Source organism: Diadema setosum, chromosome 5 (genome assembly GCF_964275005.1).
Source record: "Diadema setosum chromosome 5, eeDiaSeto1, whole genome shotgun sequence".
In the NCBI taxonomy this organism is placed as follows: Eukaryota; Metazoa; Echinodermata; class Echinoidea; order Diadematoida; family Diadematidae; genus Diadema; species Diadema setosum.
Window position 1 is genome coordinate 28,351,914 of NC_092689.1, and position 18,794 is coordinate 28,370,707.

Consider the following 18,794-nt stretch of genomic DNA (forward strand, 5'->3'; position numbering starts at 1 on the left):
CTTACGCTCATTCATTCAGGCATGTGTGATAGCCAGATGGCACAACACACTGATTTGAGAATGTAATATATTTCTCCAATGCCTGTACACCCTCAGGCATAGACATTCTATGGCACCCAGTATGTACATCCTCACATTTCTGTTGTAAGATATGATGTGACAACAATAAATATACCCAACTCCCCCCCCCCCCCCAGTATGTACATCTTTACATTTCTGTCGTAAGATATGAGACTATAAGAATAAACATACCCAGCCCCCTCCCCCCAAAAAACAAACAAACAAACAAAACAAAACAAAACAAAAACAAAACAAAACAACAACAACAAAAGCAAAGACAAAAAAAAAAAAAAAGAGTCAAAAATGCCCACCTGGGTAGAGTCCTGCAGACTCTTCTCTACTCTGGCCATGTCCAGCTGGGGCACACCTTGGAGGGCAAAGTCCGGTACAAAGTGCTGGCTATAGCCGCCCAGGAGGGACCGGCCAAAGTTGTCCACGTGGGTCCTGGTCTGCTCCAGCTCCATCTGAAACAGCTGCTCAGAGCTGCAGAGAAAAAGTCGCCAAGCCAGGAGATATGGTAACAAGATAATGACTCAATTGCACAGTGAGGGACAAAAATCTTTGACAAATATCTAACATTCCACTTACAGGGAACCGAGGGAAGCACCTCGGAAAGAGCTCATCTGAAATTATTTGTGAACACTTCTGTGGAGATGTTACTTCAGTGTACACAAGACACAGTTAACTGAATGCTATCACTAATATTAAGACTTTCACAATAAAAGAGTCTTGCATTGTGGAGATAATCTGCAGGACAAATGACATCTGAGAGTCGAGAACGCTGTGACGACAGCCGTTGCATGCTACAACGTATGCTTTCAACTTTTGCCTTCAACATATTTGTTTGTTTGCACAGTGAGTGTTCCCTCTGACAAAAGGATACATTAAAACAACCACACTACTAATGACATGCCAATGACACAGTACGCCTTTAAGAACTATATAACACTTGTCATCACTACCTTAAAACATACAGCTGATTAAGTTAATGGTGAGTTTGATTAGTTGTCCGGGGGGGGGGGGGGGGGGGGTGGGGGGGGTTAAACAATCTCTGTATCATCCTGCAGGACACTAAAGGAAAAAAAAGTATTGTTTTGAAGTAAACTTGAGAGCTTGGTATAATAGTAGACAGAGAAAACACAGAAGAAGGGCAATGTGGTGCACACAGGGAAATTAATGCAGCCTTACCTAGCAAGGGGCAGCTCCACGTGGTCTGGGCAGGTGTGGTCAGACAGGTGAGATAGGTGACTCAGCGATGATGAGGCGCAGGACACGCCCGATAAGCTGGACACGGATCGGTTGTACAGCGCGGTCCTATCTCTACAATCGCCCTGGCCAACCGCTTCCAGCCTCGCGGTCGCACTCTGATTCTGATTGGATGTGTTTCCGCCATCCTGGCAAGCCAAAGGGTGGCTGTCGTTTGCAGTTGGATTCGGCTCACTGTCGAAACAATGCCCAGGGTCTGCCAGCTGAGAGGGGCACTTACTGTCTGTTGTCCGCTGGGCAGAGTTCGTAACGATATCAATGGAGTCCGATACTGTCTTCCTACATGGACTAGAAACATGGTTGGGAACAGAGATGTGATCTGATGCGCTTGAGTTGCTTAAAGTACTAAGGCTAGAGTCTACACACACTTGACCTGAAGTTTGGTTAATTACACTTGACGGATTGCATGGTTGCTGCTCTTCATTCGGTAACGTCCTACATGGCAAGTTTTCCGCGGTATCCTTTGTGCTGGTAACTGATGGAGGGGCACTGTCCATATCAAAGCTCAGAATCTCATCGATACTCTTAGCAGCACGACCTACTGGGGTCACACATTCTACTTTGGAGTCCAACATGCTCAAATTCATCATTTTGCACACGATGGCCGGCTCGGCTGTGGTGTTGTCATTCCGGTCGTTCAGAATCTGAACCTCGACGGAAGTTTCTGCAACACACGTCTCACTATCTGCTTTGACCTGAACTTGGGATATTCTGCTGACTTCTTGTAATCGCGAGTCAATTACCTCATCACTCTCCTCTACGCCATCACTTGTCCTAGTTTGGGGAATATCCCCGTTGGCTTGATTGCACTTGTTAAATCCTTGAATACACCTCGACTGCCCCGATACATCCACAGTTTCACTTTCCAAACTGACGCCATCGTCGCTGGAGGTTTCCACTTGCCCCGAAGACTGGTCGTACGTGGAAGAGTCCTGGATGTAGAATACTGGCTTCTCGCTAGCCTCACTGGCCGTCAAGCCCACATCCATGATGCCACTGTCTTCGGTTTTCGCAATGAACGACTCCTCGGTTAGAGTTCTCCTGCGATCGAGCTTGTCCTCGGGATCAGCCAGCTCGCTCATGTCGGTACAGTCCAGAACAATGTCCTCGCACTTTTCGTGTACTTCGTGGACCTCGCTGCAGCGAATAAAATAGGATAAGACGTACAGCAGTCTGCACACCACGTCAGCTCGCTTGCCAGTCACTACCGTCTTGGCCACTCTGTTGGGAAGGCCTATTGTTCCATAGATGTCTCTGTTGGAATCAGATATACATAAAGAAAAAAAAAAATGAAGAACTGAATGCATTCTCAACAATCCTAAGCAGCTTACAGATGGTAATGTACCAGAATGTTTTTATGAAATAACTCATTGGTAATAGACAAAACTTGGTGCATTTGACTTATCAAAGTGGGAAAAAAAGAATTGCCAAAAAATCATTTCTACCAGACAAGTACACATTGAAAAAACAGGAAATACTGAAGATGAATCTTTTGCATGCTTGGCTTGTGGACACTCTGACAAAAATAAAATCTAATCTCCATACCGTCAAGCCTCGGCTTATTTTGGAGACCCTTCTGTTCCATAAGCTTGTATGTTTGTATTGTCTTGTATAATTGTACTAAAAACCATGTGTCGATATACTGTTTGTCATAAATGACATGTACATGATCCTATCTGATGTAACGGAATTAAGCAGAAATAAATCAAATCAAATCAAATCAAATCAAATCTTGTGTCCTTTTCGAATAATTAAGTGCTTTGCTGGAGAGGACGGGATAACATGCAACATTGCTCTTGTAGACTCACTAGTACTTGAACAAGAGCCATCTGATTGCAAGGCAGACATGCTAACATCTGAATTATCTTGCCGCCTAGCATGAAGTGTAAAAATCTTATCATTCGTACCACGCCGCTTTGTTTGTTTTATCAATAAAAGTGACAAGTATTTCAGTGCACAGGATAATTGGTCGATAACTTACCCAAGCTGTGCCCAGAGAGGGTTGTAGGGATGAGACTTGGCAAGCATGTCCAGCTATGGAAGGACAAAGACCAGTTTTTAATCATTAAATGAGCAGAGGCAGATCATAAAAAGTCATGATTCACATTTTAAGATGACTTGCCATGGGTCTCAATCATGTCATCATACCACTTACACAACATCAAAACCATAATTCCAGTTGACAGAACAGAGGTGATGTCCATACTGACAGGTTTACTTATGTGTCATTAGCACATGGACATCTAATCAATATCATTTTTTGCTTGCATAATCATACTTGGCTACATTTTTTAAATTACTTTTCTACACATGGAGTTCATCTCACACATATACACCTAGTTAACTCTGTATAAGTCAATGCAAAGTCTCGAATCAACTATGAGAAATATGTGCATATTATATCATGCCAGTAAACACATCACATCTTTTTTCCCCTCTAGTCATAGCATAGCAGAATTGACTGAATGCTAACTTGGGCACAGCAGCCGGCATTATACAGTCTTGATATCATGCTGAATGTCAACTGATGCTCCCCACTGCAAAATAACGTACACACACTTTGCCTACAAGTGCACTCACCGTAGTCGAGGAGTGTTTGTCCAGGAAAGCCCTGCAGGGAGCTGAGCCAGCAGGGACCACTGTGGACACCCAGGCCAGGTGGTGCATCAGCACACCGCTCAGCAGCCGACTCATGAAGCTGTAGCATGCGGTAGTGTTGGTTGGACCAGGGGATTCATGAAAAGAAAAACAAAGGTGAAATCAACCAATGTAGAGTCAAAGCTGAATATGTATGCATGGAAATGAAGATATTTCTGTTTTGACCATCAAAATCTTTCTCAAGAGAGCACAAGTATACCTATCTGTCCCTCCTTTCTTTGAAAACAAAATGGAAATATAATTTCCTCCTAATACGCTGATTTCACACACACATTTTTTCTCATCAGTCACTCGTCATAAGCACAGTTCTTGCCTCTGGCCATCCATCAAAGTGTATCGGATCGCAGTCAGATGAATTCGACTCTGGTTGGTTGACTATCAGGTTAGTGTCAGACATATCAGGCGTGATCCAATGAGGCAAGATCGTCCGACGAGGATCACGCATGACATGTCTGACACTGACCTGATTGATAGTCCACCAATACAAGTCAGTTTCATTAGACTGAGATCCAATACACTTCGGCAGGTCGGAGGTGGTCAGAAACAACAAAACAAAATTTCCCAAGTGGTAAAATTTGCAATTTTGGAGTATAGCAATGAACCAAGAAATGAACACTTTCATGTCCAGATCAATGTTAATATTTTCACATGCTATTAAATTCACGAACAGCACTCGGCCTGCGTAATTCATGAAAATAAAAGCCTCTTGAAATAGATGCCGTACACATACGGCATACACTATCTTTTTGGTAACTCACAAATTGGTTTGCCGGGTGTTGTGTGCCTCTAGGAGGGTGCCTAACTCTCGGACCAGCTGGGCACACAGGTGGCCTCTCTGCTGGGGGTAGGTCATCAGGTTCAGCCACACTGGCTTCTGGATGCGCGGGGCAGTGTAGAGATGGAACACCGTCGACTTGAACTCCTGCAAGGCCTGGGGTGGCAATGCATTATGGGTAGTAGAGATTGGGATGAGGGAAGAACACAATAATACTTATTCCGTACTTTTGTCGGCGAAGCGAGGTCTCACGTGGAATCTCCTTACAATTATTACCATCTGTGATGCAGATTAATGCTTAGAAATGAGTCTACTCTATACTATATCATTTATGACATGGAAAAGACAGTTCTAACTGAATTGCTTGAGATGTCATTGCCAACTACAGCAGACAGAAATGGAAGAGGAGGAGATGCACCCGTTGTCACTACGTTTATGATGTGTCACAAAACTGACAGGCAAGGGAGCGTGGTATCACTACCCTCTTACCTCCATGATGGGACTGGGCCTGAAGTACGTCTTCTTCTGAGAGATGAGCGCCCTCTCGATGGCCGACACCAGCCTCTGGAAGTGGCTCTCCAGGAGGGTGAAGTGGGAGAAGAAGAAGCGGCGGAACTCCTGGTCCTCCTTCCCCGATGGCTCCTCGGGGAGCGAGAAGAGCACCGCCACGCCTATCTTGGGATACCTCTTCCTGGGCCGGATGGGCTGAAACGGGTGAGATTTGGTCTTGTTAAGATGCTTCAATGACATGATGTGTCACGTAATAGTGTAACATGAAGCCAAAGATCAAATCAGGTGGTCTTGGGGACAAAGTTGGTGCAATTCCACCCAAAAAATGTAGGGCTAGCACAGATAAAGATTTGTTTCTATCATTCTGACAAGGCGGTGTGTCCACTGACTGTAAGCATCCATATTTTTGGTTGATTCATTTTTTGCACGAGTGGCTAAAGAACATATAATTTGTGAGTTGTTGAATTCATGATGCACAATTATTGTCAAACCATTCACAATGTGCAGAGAAAATTGTGAAGATATTTTTGCGGGTTTTAGAATTCGCGCTAGCTAGGAGTAGCGCGAAAGACACGAAAATTTCTGCGTTTACAGTAATGCATCAATTAACATGGCTTTTCATCTCACAGTGATAGGCAGAGTTCAGTCTTTTCTATACAGGGCATACTTCCTATAACTGTAAAACCAAAAACATTTGTGGCATGAAACTTTCCCCAACTGAAGCCAAAGGCCTTTTTCGCAGCATGAAGCTTTCGCAAATTGCCTCTGCCATTAAATGCACTGTGTAGACTAAAACATTCACATGCATTTTACTTTTGCAAAACTTGGCTCCTCGTGAAATTCGCGAAAAGTTTCATGCATTTCTGGTTCTATTGGATTCAGCTTGTCCATAGATGGAGCAGTGAGATATTGGTACATAAAGAATCAACCTGAAGGTGACATTGTTTTAAAACAGGCTAACACCACCATGCTCAGCCCTGTATGGTTGGCTATGTAAACAGTCCTTGAGCTAGTGGCAGTATGCCTGCCTGTGCCGAGGTCAGAATGATACTATCCCTGGCATACAAAGAAGGAACCATTTCCCTTTGACAGTTCCAATGTTTGTTATTTTGTTAATACCTAAAAAAAGCGGAGGGGGGGGGGGAATAACTGGTACAGTTTCTATGCAGATCATTTTCCTTCCTGTGACCCAGTTCATGTAGATCTCTACAGTAATCATCAGTTGCTGCAATAATTGCAGGTTTCTTAGATGTGGTAGTTTTACTTGTGTTACTCTTTCAACACAAACTGTCGAATTTTGCAGGATGATGTTACAATATAGCACTGTATGAAGAACCGAGGTACATCATCGCATAACTTTCCATTTACGGCTACAATGACTTGTTCATGACCTAAACACTATGTGATGAATGTGAGGGCTACAACTCTAGGGCTCAACAAAGGGAGAGACGACATTGCGCTCAGCTGAAGACAAACTGTTTCAGCACTGTTTTCATTGATACAATTCTGTCAGAGACTTTTCCACATGATCTACTAACTTCACATAAAATAATTAGGCACGAGAGCAGCAATAAATCCCAAACAACCAAAGTGGGAAACAAACCTCCTCGGCACTGTTGATGTTCTCGGAGGACCTGCGTCGCACCACATTCTCCATGCTGGTGAGCTGGTTCCTGAGCCAGCGTCGGTGCAGGCTGCTGGTGGAGGCAGAGCTGGAGACACTGCTCCCCGGAGACGACGGCAGGAACGGGGTGAGGAAACTACCAGAGGCTGAGGTGAGAGATCACGGAAAATAATGTTGCAGTTAGTTCTCATGCTTTGCTTCCCACACATTAAAAAAAAAAAAAAAATAAAACAAAAACCAATGCAGCTTTTCATGTGAAGATGCATTTTAAAGGAAACTTCTGAAGTCATTTAGAATGTTTCCTAATGCAAGAAGATCAGATACATCTGGATTCTTTTAACCAACAAAACAAAAGTCATACTTACAGAAATGTGATGAGGATTGTAAGTCTCCCAGTGCTACTGTGTGTGTGACTCAGAAAAGGAAATGATTTTGCTTCTTTGCCCATGACAATCTTCCCCCCCCCCCCCCCACCCAGTAATTTTGTCTCTGGTTTCTCTGGACTGAATAACCAAGATATCATTCCAAGTCAAGAAGAAAGTTTTTTTTTTAAACATATTCTTTAATTGCAACTGATTGACAAATTGCCCTGCATCGACGTAAAATACGATGCAGGGCAATTTGTCAATCATTTGCAATGAAAGCATCTCGACGGAAGAATTTCATGAATTTGAATGATATTCTTTGATGTTTGTTATGCATCTGGTCTTGAATAATTTTTGTTTTGTTTTGTTTTTTCGGCCATAACCTTGAAAGGCAACTCACACATGACATCACAGCCAGTTAATTGTTTGCCGTCCTATCTTGCACTTATCATTCTGACCCGATATTTTGTCTACATCACACAAGGTACCAGATCTCGTGAACACAATTTAATCGCTGGGTACACAGTGTTAGAAGTAGTCTAATGGGAAAGATGAAGGCAGCTAGACAGCAAGAGAGAAGATCTAGAGAAAGAAGCAGGAATGCGAGAATCTAACAAATACCCTGGAACAAACAGTCCAGCCCCAGAAATTAAACTAAACGAAGGTCACACAAAGTTTCATGACCTGGGTAAAATAGACGGACATACAGTTAAATGGATGATGGTGGGGTGGTAGTGGTGATGGTTGGGGGAAGGGGGGAACCATTGAATAAACACATTGCTGACAGTTTTGTAATGAAGTCAACATGTGCAGTGAGCCATGGCAGAGAAGTCACAAGGTCATAGCAAAAAGAGAACAACAATGGATCTGTGCTGTAACCTAAAGGTGTACTCTCCGAGTGCAGTCCCCTTACATAACCTGAATTTTGGCCCAAACTTTACGATGAAAACATGAAAGAAATATCTAGGTCTATTATGTCTAGTAGTTAACATAAGTAAAACAATTTGGTGGGTACCAAGCAGAAGTTCAATATCATCTTGTTTAAAGTGACAATACAATATATGCAACACATTGCACGTGTGTGCATGTGTGTGAAGAAGACCTGCTGAAAATTACGGGAATATGGAATAACAATCAAACATGTTGGTATCATGCTGATTAAGAGATGGATATGAGAGCTAGACAGGAAGGAAATCTGTTCATCTCCCTTCGTCAAACTCATCATCCACATCCCCACATGTTTGGAAAAAAAAAAGAACCGACAAAATTATGGAAGAGCAAAGAATTCCAAACACAATGGATGGTCAGGTGACGACACGCAGGTGATGGAAAGCGGAAAGAGAGCCGCAATGATGGCAGATCCAGGGGAGTTAAGGGACTGCCAGAGCACTTTCATTGACGGTGTGTGGCAGAGTAATTAAGGGCCGACGTCCCTAAATACCTCGCTGACCCACGGGGTTATCAGAGAGGAAACGTGGTTGGATATAATCACCCTTGCCCATTTCCTATTAAAAGACACACGCGCATGCACTCACATACTGCACGCAGGTGGGCTGAAGCAATAACAAAACAATAACAATGGCCACAGTCCCGAACTCGAAACTCTGCCTGGATGCCGGAGAGTTCAGAGTTTGTACACTGTCGGGGCACGATCACGTGTCACAACAATTTACCAAAAGTTTTAGGACGGAATATCTCCCTTGAAAAAGAAAGAGCATTTTTTTTTTTTTTTTTTTTTTTTAACGCACAGGGGTGAAGATGTGCTATGACAGTTTTGTCGTTGTTTTTTTTTTTTTTTTACAGGTTGTCTCCCTCTGTACAAATGTGTTTGTAAGATTGCAACTGTTAAATGACTATCAAAGTTTATCACTTGACTGACTGCAGTATGAACCCCTACAAAGTTTCAAGAAGGAAACAGATGACCATTCAAAGACCAAGGTGATAAAAATAACAAAACTGTTGAAGGTGGGTTCACCCTGGGCACACATATGACAGATAGTTAGATCAGCACTTCACTGTAATTTGATACAAACTGCAGGGTAGTCACCGACTCGGATGTTAGCACCATGCTAACAGCAACTACAATGGGATGGTCAAGTACATGCGTTTGTTTCACCGAGCCACACGCTTACCTGAGAATTCTCCACTGGAGTCGTCGAGTCCACGGCCGGGGGACGGTGTTGGCATGGCGATGGGGAGGCTACGTGCTGCAAACGTGGAACGTAAAACCAACAGTCTCATCATCAGACGAGGAGTAACGATGTAATGAATTATGCTAGCAAAATGTGATATCCCTTGCATGCATGCATATACACACATGAATACAAGACATCTATATCTGCTTCCACATTTCAATAAACAGTGCTAGCATAAAAATTGACACTCTATAAAACCAAACTCACAACATATTTGTTTTTTGTTTTTTTTTATTGTGCTTAGGTGTCAAGTTTCCGGTCATAAAATAAAACACACACACACAAAGAAACAAATGAACAAAATTCAACAGCATTTCCCCTCTATTCATATCAAGTGTTATAGAATGGGTAGCGAGAATCCTGCGATCTGATTGGTCGAGAGCTATGTGTTCATTTTTACTGGCCGCACGCTGGGTCACAGTGGTAAACATGTTATCGCGCACTTAGCAAGAGTACGCGTACTTGTAACAAAGGTTCGCGCACTAAAGCAAGCGTTCGCGCACTCAGCTTGGCCATGCATCCAGTATACAAATATACCAGGCCTGAGAGGCTCTGGTTGAAACTATGCGCATGAGGTGACTTCAGTAGCACTATTTTCTGAGGGGCGCAGCCCCGAAGAAAATAGTGCTACTGAAGTCACCGAAGGCACATAGTTTCAACCGGTGCCTCGAAAAATTGGCCTGGTATATTTGTTTTATATCCCTCCCAATGAATTTAAGAGCATTCGACTGCTGGTATTCTGTAATTTACCTCTTTTTTAAGGGCATCTTGCTTTACTTTTCAAGAAGATTGACTAGTCATTCACGCTCGGGAAAGCAGCTCAGCAGGAGGGCAGCGCGTACGCGTACTATGAAGAGACAACTGAGCGCTCAGCCGCTGTACTCGATGCATTGCTGTACAACGTACTGGTAAACATGTGCAAACTGCAAACTCACTACGCGCTTCATATATGCAATATGCCTATCCGATCTTTCAACAAGTACGTTCGGTTGCCAGTGCGGTGATTGTGCGTGCTCGAGCTGATCAACGATGTGACTGTGAGCTGCAGTTGATTGTGTTTTCTGTCGTCTTTCTACCTAGCTGTCTGTACATGAATATGGACTATCATTTCCTGTTAAAATGCAAGTATACATTGTAAATTTGGGTAGCATTCAGTAACAGCGTATAAGGTTAGATTAGGCACTGGAAAAATTCTAGCAATTAAAGCATCGAGTGCCACTGTAAATTTGTGTGATTCTTACGGTGTTCTATTAACGTAAACAGTGAACAAGTTAAATAGACTGTAACTAACTCGTTAGACACTCTAAAAAATAATTATTAGGAATGAGATTACGGGAAATAGGGCCTACTGTTAGACAGGTAGAACTAACGTTAGGCTTAACTAGCGCTAAACGTTAAAGCAGGCTTACTATCTACTGCAGTTTCGTTTGTCAACATCTTTTGGGTGGGTGCGAGACTAACTTTCAAACGGCGAAGCATGAACTCCCCCTCCCCAAAGGCCTACGGTACATGTACGTCGAAGAACCCTAGCTTGCTTATTGTTGTCTAATTATAGATCTACGATATCGCCTACTCTGTTGTATACATCCAATTTTTTCTTTTTAGGGAGAATGAGGGCTTTATAAGAGTCTCTCTGAGTCTCTCTAACGTAACCCGTGTCGCATTGAGTGTATGCGTGCTTTGTGGTTCTCACGAAGTGCAGTGATCTAAAGCGCCGCGACACCCATTCATTTGTACATGAAATCTCTCGCGAAGCAAAGGTGCTGCGATACCCATTTATTTACACGTGAAATATTTCGCGTCGCGACGCGAAGCAAAAAAGGCGCGAAAATCACCAGCGTGGTATAGTTTTTACCATTTTCCCTAGGGAGTATAGTCTTTCGCGGATTTGTATGGTAGAATTATGTTTTGTTGTTTACAGTGCTCTCGACCAATCAGAGGACGAGAAGCAATTTGTGAGGGATATAATAAAAACTTATGCATGGTTGGCCATGCATCCAGTAAAAACGGTAAGTACGGGTATGCATGCCCTTTACGGAAAGCCAAAAGGAAATGCATCCAGTAATTTTGTCATCTGGTAACACGATAGAAAACTGGGTTTTTGACAAGAAAATTACCCATTCTATAAATCAAATGACGCACATGTCTTTTCGTGCGTCAGTCGGAATATAGTGTGCATGCGGTAACTATGGAATTTAGCCTAAACCCACTCGGCTTCGCCTCGTGGGTTAAGCATTCCATAGTTACCTTATGCACACAATTCCGACTGACGCACTCAGACCTGTGCGTCATTTGTATAACGATGGAGGGACGACTTTACCTATTTCCATGGCAGGCAAGTTATTTTCGCTGATGCTGCGCGGTATTGTCATGTCGGCGCAGTACAAGCTGATGGCGTCCTTATCTCCTCCCTCCGGCTCTCTGTTATGAATGGGACAACAAACAAAAGTCATCATCATTCACAGGATTGTCAATCAGCTTTCTTCAGTCCCCATCTATGATCTGTGACCACAAAAACCTTGTACAGTCCATGGACATGTTTTCGCAACTAGAATAGTTTCATCTCAAGATTTTCAGCTTCCAAATGACATGTGATTTGTCCCACTTTTTTATTTCCGAAAAGCTATCACAGAAAAGCCACTACAAATGGCTTTGTGCAATATTAGCTTGAAATCTTTGATGCAATCAAGTATGTCAACAACAAGGCATTTTAAAACGATGCAAAGTTTATCTTCAACATCAAAGAAGTCTGCTTCAGTGGGGGAAAAAAAAAATCACAGATAGCTACAATTCTGAAATTCTCTAGTTCTGCCCAACAGTAACAGAGGACAGCTGATATATAAAACTTGCCAGTTTTGAACATGGATCAAATTATCATTTTTCAAATGAGATGGGGTAAGGGAGAGGATGACAGAGGGAGGCAGAGGCCACCAGCAGCACACTTACAGCTGACCCCTGGGTGGCTTCAGGGGGAAGACCCGAGACAGCATGAGTTTGGAGGGCATCTTGAAGGTATGGACCTTGATCATGGGGCCGCTGGAGCTCATCGGGATAGACCCAAAGAGCATCTCGCCCAGCATGGTCACGTCGGAACCTGGTCTGGAGAACTGCAGGGGAGATTCAGAAATTCAGGAAGATGGAAAAATGAACTGGGACACAGGGAGCAATGAGGTGTAGTGGACAGTGGTCTGGACTCTATGGCATGAGATCTAGGGTTCAATTCCTCCCCAGTGCACATTTCCTTTGACAAGGTGTTTTTATTCATCATATCTCTCTCGACCCATGTGTGAAAATCTTCAGATGTGGAACAGTTCTCATCCCAAGTAAGTAATCCAAGATTCACCTTCTTAATAAGAAGACAAGATTGAATTATATATCAAAAAGTCTGTAAAAGACAATTTATTTCACAGAGGCTGCTTTATGTATCTAAATATAACTCAGCACAGTATGATATTATGGGAGACTCCACATTTCATCCATGATTTACTTGACGGCTTAGTGATTTTGTTTAATTTTTTTATTTTATTTTATTTTATTTCTTATTTATTTATTTTATTTTATTTTATTTTTTTAATTTTTTTTTTAATTTTTATTTTTATTTATTTATTTTTTTTTTTTTTTTTTTTGGGGGGGGGGGGCGTTGTGTGTGAATGATGGCAAATAAGATTGTTTTTGCATCGTACAAATCCCCACCAATAACACTAACAAAAACTATGTTGCAAAGGCGACTGACGTGTAGAAACATATAACGAGGTCAAACATGAAAGAGACTGATTGTACAATCAATAGCCTAGTATTCTTCAAGGAGAAAAGCCTCCTTTTTTCATTACTTCCTCATTCTCACTCACCTTGTAGCCATCAAGAATGTTTGATGGCTGGGAGGGTCTCTCAGGGGGGCGGCGTCGCTCCCCATTGGCACTCTGGTGGCATCTCCCCAGCCTGCCTGTGTTGGGTGACGCCTAGAAAACGAACAAAAGATGTCACCAGATAATTTTCAGATTTTTACATTTGAACAACTATAAATTAGTTATACAGAGGACAGAGCTTCAGAATTTGTGATGATTGGGATGAAAAATGAGAATATTTTCAAAATTTAGAACAAATTGCAATGAACAAGGATGATGACATTGCAGAGTCACCATAAGAATGCATGAGTTGGGGCTCAAGGAAGCAGAACAAAAGAAGAAGGCATGCATAGATTATACACAGGTGAACTCGCAAGCAAGCGGTATTGTAATGGAATTACACTGCTACATTTCTGAAATATGTGAACCTCCTATGTCATCATCCTTGTTCAGTGTAATTTAAGGTTTTTCAAAGTATTGTTTCTCTGCTCAAGAACCACAGTAAATTCCACAAATCTATACATGGAGTTGTCGATTTATGTACTACATGATGTGAAATTATGAAAATCGTCTGGAATATCCCTTTAAAGCTATCATCACGGACAAGCTGTGTCCAGGATGAACACAAATACAACTCCATCCACTACACTTTCTTATCTACTGAGATTTCTCCATCAATTCAGCCAAGTTTTCCTAATGCAGCATTCTACATTTCGCAGTGAAAAAAACAATGAGTTTTGATTGTGAAATAAAAACTGTATAAGAAATACTAGAAACCAATAAACAAGACTAAATCTTTCTTAATTTACACATGTATGTAGCTTGACATAAGCGATGAAGTGCAAACGAAAAATTATGATGAAGTGCAAAGGGTAAATTTTATGGATGCCAAGAGGTAGAAATGCACAAATTATGTAACAAGTATTGAAAGACTGGTACAGGTATACCTGCACACTTTAATAGACCGGTTCTGTAGTGTATTCAGATTTTATGCACACTTTGTTCACAAAAGTTGCCCTCAACAACCAGAAAGTTTGCCGAGCACTTGTTCAACCTAGCAACAACTAAGTGAATTCCTGCCTATGGAATGTAATGTGAGAGAGCAGGTGAATGAAATATTATGAAACTAGGCTGAAGGGAAAGAAAAATCCATAAATTGTAATTTATGACAGAAACGGCCTATTCTGTGCATAACCTGTGCATAGACCACGCTCTTGACAATCAAAACCTGCCCACGTTATGCCCAATATAGCATCATTTAATGCATGCATTCTAGACACCAAGTATTGAAATTAATCTAGCTGGAACAGAACTAATTAGGTATTTACTTGGTTCCTAGCAAAAAAAAAAAAAAAAAAAAAAAAAAAACATAAAAAACTAGACTCGGAATTTGTCAAGACTGACAAATTAGGTGATCCGATTTTTTTTTTTTAAATCAATGATTCGAGTTTTCACCTGAGATCAGGGACATTGGTCGTGTGATGTTTGGATTCTCATTTTGAAAAGGGAGTCAGACCTGCCATCTTGGGTACCGAATTCCGTATACACTATCAAAGAAGCAGAATGAACTATATTTGACCTTTGACCCAACTTTGCACCCCCAAGATGGCATCTGAGCAAAAAGTGGTTATTTTGTGAAATGATTCCTGTAACATGGTCTTTGCGTGTACAACATATGGGAAAGATAAGACATGTATTCACCAAGATACAGGATGAAACATTTATGACCTTTGACCCTAATTTACATACCCAAGATGGTGTCTGATCAAGTAGTTGTTATTTTATGAAATAATGTACGTGACATTAACTAAACATGTGCAAAATATGGGGATGATAGGGGCTGTTTTTCTTGAGTTATTGCAAAGAAAGTTGGAAAAAGAAAGAAATATGAAAATACATCGAAGATAATCTTTAATTTCAACCACTTTTTTGGACGTGATCCCGACACCATATGAAAAACAAAGGGGACACGTACGATAGCGCAAAGTCTCAGCTACAACATATTAAAATCTGGGAGAAATTCACCGAAGGGTAAGTGAGCTAGTGTTCGATAAAGACAATCATGTCAATTTTCACATCTAGAAAAATTCCTTCCCATAGAGATAACACGTCATAACGAAGATAAAGAAAGAAGTACATATGACCTTTGACCCCGATCTGCACAAACAAGATGGCATCTGAACAAAAAGTGGTTATTTTGTGAAATGATCCTTGTAACACGGTCTTTACGTGTGCAAAATATGGGGAAGATAAGACATGTATTCACCAAGATACAGGATGAAACATTTATGACCTTTCACCCTAATTTACATACCCAAGATGGCGTCTGATGAAGTAGTTGTTATTTTATGAAATAATGTACGTGACATGAACTAAACATGTGCAAAATATGATGGTGATAGAGTATCTTTTTCTTGAGTTATTGCAAAGAAAGTTGGAAAAAGAAAGAAATATGAAAATACATCGAAGATAGGCTTTGATTTCAACCAAGTTTTTGGACGTGATCCCGATAGCGTATGAAAAAATGAAGGGCACACTTGAGATAGCCCAAAGTCTCAGCTACAACATATTAAAATCTTAGAGAAATTCACCGAAGCATAGGTGAGCTAGTGCTCGAAAAAGATAGTCATGTCAATTTTCATTCCCAGAAAAACTGCACTCCCATTAAGATAACACGTAAACTGGTCAAATTTGACAAGATTACTTTCAATCCAATATTTCGAGGTGATGTCGTCATCTAATCAAAATGTTGTTAATATATTAATGAAAGAGCATTTAGTAAGCTGCAACATACTGAAATATGGGTGAAAATTGGCCAAGGATAAGTGAGATACGCTCGAGTGAACTTGTAATTTGATGACGTCATTTTGAAAATTTGCTCTTTTTATTTTATTAAGAAATTTGATATGGTTTAATCATTTTTCCAGCATCGCCAACCCATGAAATGACATGTACAACTCATCAGCTTTCAGAATATGTAAAGAAAATGGGGGGTCACCGTCCATCCTGACGAGTAAAATCGGATTTAAAATTGGCGGTTTTTTGGCATTGTTGCACTGTATATCGCCATTGACGCGCGCGCGGAATTTCAACTTTGACGGGCCCTTATGACGTCATATTGAGTCGGATTGACTTGAAACTTGGTAGACATATTCCCTGACATTTCAGGCAGGCGATAAGTGTGAAAAAACGGGAAATTTCTATTGCATATGAGCTGTGCGTGCGTAAATGCGCGCGCGCGTACGCGTCCGTAAAAATTTTTCAATTTTTCAAAAAATGCTCCAAATGGTCTGAAACGTGTGCAAAAAAAATTTGAGCTCGATTTGAGCATACAAATATTTCAACGCGCGCGTACGCGCACGTTTTAAGGTATAGATGAATTTTGAGAATATGAATAGAATGCGCTTGACTTGAAATATATGTGACGTAAATTTCATTGAAAAATTCCATTCCATTAATGAGATATGATTGAGAATGTGTTTTCATATAATGACGTCATAGTGACGTCACGGTCGACTGATCACTTTGATTTTAGTTCGATTGCCGTCTTTGGGAGACGATACATATATGGTATCAGTTTGAAATTGATAGGAAGAGGACTTTCTGAGCTAATCGATGCACAACTTTTGGGGAGAAAGAAGAAGAAAAAGAAGAAGAAGAAGAAAGAATCCGTACAAAAACAGAAGGTGATCCGAGAGGATACTCGGATCACCTAAAAATATATGAACATGAAAACACTGAATGCTAGCTAACCTACTTGCGTATTCATCAAGATGAGTTATCATAGACCCCGTCAAAGAAGCTTACCTCATTTGCATTTGGTTCAACTTTCTGAATGGCCTTGGAGTCAATAAGAAGGCGCTTTCCCTTGAGATCACACTCTTTGAATACCACCAGTCGGATCTGTTTCTCCTCTAGAATAGGTGCCTGCCAACTACACAGAAAATAGAAAGAACAGAGTTAAGGCACCACTGAACATAACTTTGACACACATTTTTACTTTGTATCTAGAAGCAGAAGCAGTAGCACTTTCATTTCCAACCACATCACTGCGAAACCGTTGTGACGAGAAATTTTACACCAGGACAAGAAACAACTGCTTGATCACATAGGGACTTTGAAACTGTTTCTTTCCACAAGCTCTGCACTGCTCGACAACTAAGCTGTAGATGTACATTGCAATTGATTGACAAATTGCCCTACATCAACTCAGAAAACATCTCTAACAGAAGAATTTCATGAATTTGTAGATGTACATGCTCTGCAAGAATAGATTTTAAATGGACAAAAAGGAAAAATAACTGTACAAACAAGGAGAAAAGATGAAAACTGGCTTGGTATGAAAGTGATGGTATACTTTCAGCAAGATTTTACAATAAGAATGAAGATAGCACACAAAATCTTTGTAGTATCAAGCAATACAACTTTAACATTCATCAAATTTATTGCATTTTATTGTTTCGTTTTGTTTTTTGTAAAACAAGCACACATACTGACACTGAAGGTATTTATTCCCAAACAAAACAGAGCAAAACCAGACAAGATTGGTTTTTGAAACATGCCAACTTGGCATGTGAAGTCCACAGGTGTGCGAAAGATACACTTGAAGACAAGAAGAAAGATACATGTACACTGATGGTATGTGACAGTTATTTATGTCACCTGTTTGTTGTTGTTGATATTCAGTTAAAGAGAGTAAGCAATGCAAATAGGTGCCTACACTTTGACTTCGTAACACCCTGATAGTCATATACACTGTATGTGGCCCAAAAAGAAAAGAAAAAATCTGAATATGTACAGTGTACATTGTATTCTATAATAATTTTCGTACTATTTTCCTTCAGATTACGTCTGTACTTGGATATGCCCACAAAGGATAAAGGGTATGTCTAGACTTTGTAACGATATCTCTGCACAGATGTAGACAGAGGCTCAATGACATGTACATGAATAACATCCTAGTAAAGTATGTCAATGACATCAGTGGCAAACTGCTTGACATGCATAAGTTGCATTCCTTCATCCCAAAAAAGAGGTTTGGTTTCACTGTCTGGGATGGACCCCCCCCCCCCCCCACACACACACACACACACAGAAGGGAAAAAAAAACACACAACAGAAACGTTGTATTATTCCCCTTGGCCTGAACTTGAAACAATCGAGCAATTGCTTCTAAATTTTCATGTGGAAAGAAGTACCAATTCATTTCACTGGTTGGACAGTGAGTTTTAGTTGCCCCACAGAGGTACTAGGTTAGCCTAGTGCCTCCTTGGTTAGCATGGGGCAAGCAAGCAAGTGAGTTTGTTGCATCATGATCGTAATTAACCAGTCTGCTACCGAGAGCTATCCAATGGGGGGAGATCTGGAAGACACAATGGACGGCCGGGAATCACACTGGGAGGAGATGAGCTTGCATCCAACTATTCCAACTCCTCCTCCCTTCTCCTCTTCAAGGAGATTGAAGACTTACAACTGTACAGCATGCCTATAGACATT

The 18,794-nt window shown here is 41.2% G+C and overlaps 1 protein-coding gene across 1 annotated transcript in view; it reads right to left on the reverse strand.

The window, feature by feature from the left end:
• The window catches only part of LOC140228669 (folliculin-interacting protein 2-like), a 46,472-nt gene that overhangs the window by 5,315 nt on the left and 22,363 nt on the right, over positions 1-18,794 (reverse strand). The window contains exons 3-14 of the mRNA XM_072308932.1: positions 17,106-17,232; positions 13,302-13,412; positions 12,400-12,560; positions 11,774-11,874; positions 9,391-9,465; positions 6,873-7,039; positions 5,249-5,464; positions 4,743-4,915; positions 3,907-4,024; positions 3,308-3,360; positions 1,249-2,580; positions 372-543 (exon numbers count right to left, since the gene is read on the reverse strand). Coding sequence (XP_072165033.1) covers positions 372-543; positions 1,249-2,580; positions 3,308-3,360; positions 3,907-4,024; positions 4,743-4,915; positions 5,249-5,464; positions 6,873-7,039; positions 9,391-9,465; positions 11,774-11,874; positions 12,400-12,560; positions 13,302-13,412; positions 17,106-17,232 — 2,806 coding nt within the window. The remainder of the gene's footprint in view (positions 1-371; positions 544-1,248; positions 2,581-3,307; positions 3,361-3,906; positions 4,025-4,742; positions 4,916-5,248; positions 5,465-6,872; positions 7,040-9,390; positions 9,466-11,773; positions 11,875-12,399; positions 12,561-13,301; positions 13,413-17,105; positions 17,233-18,794) is intronic.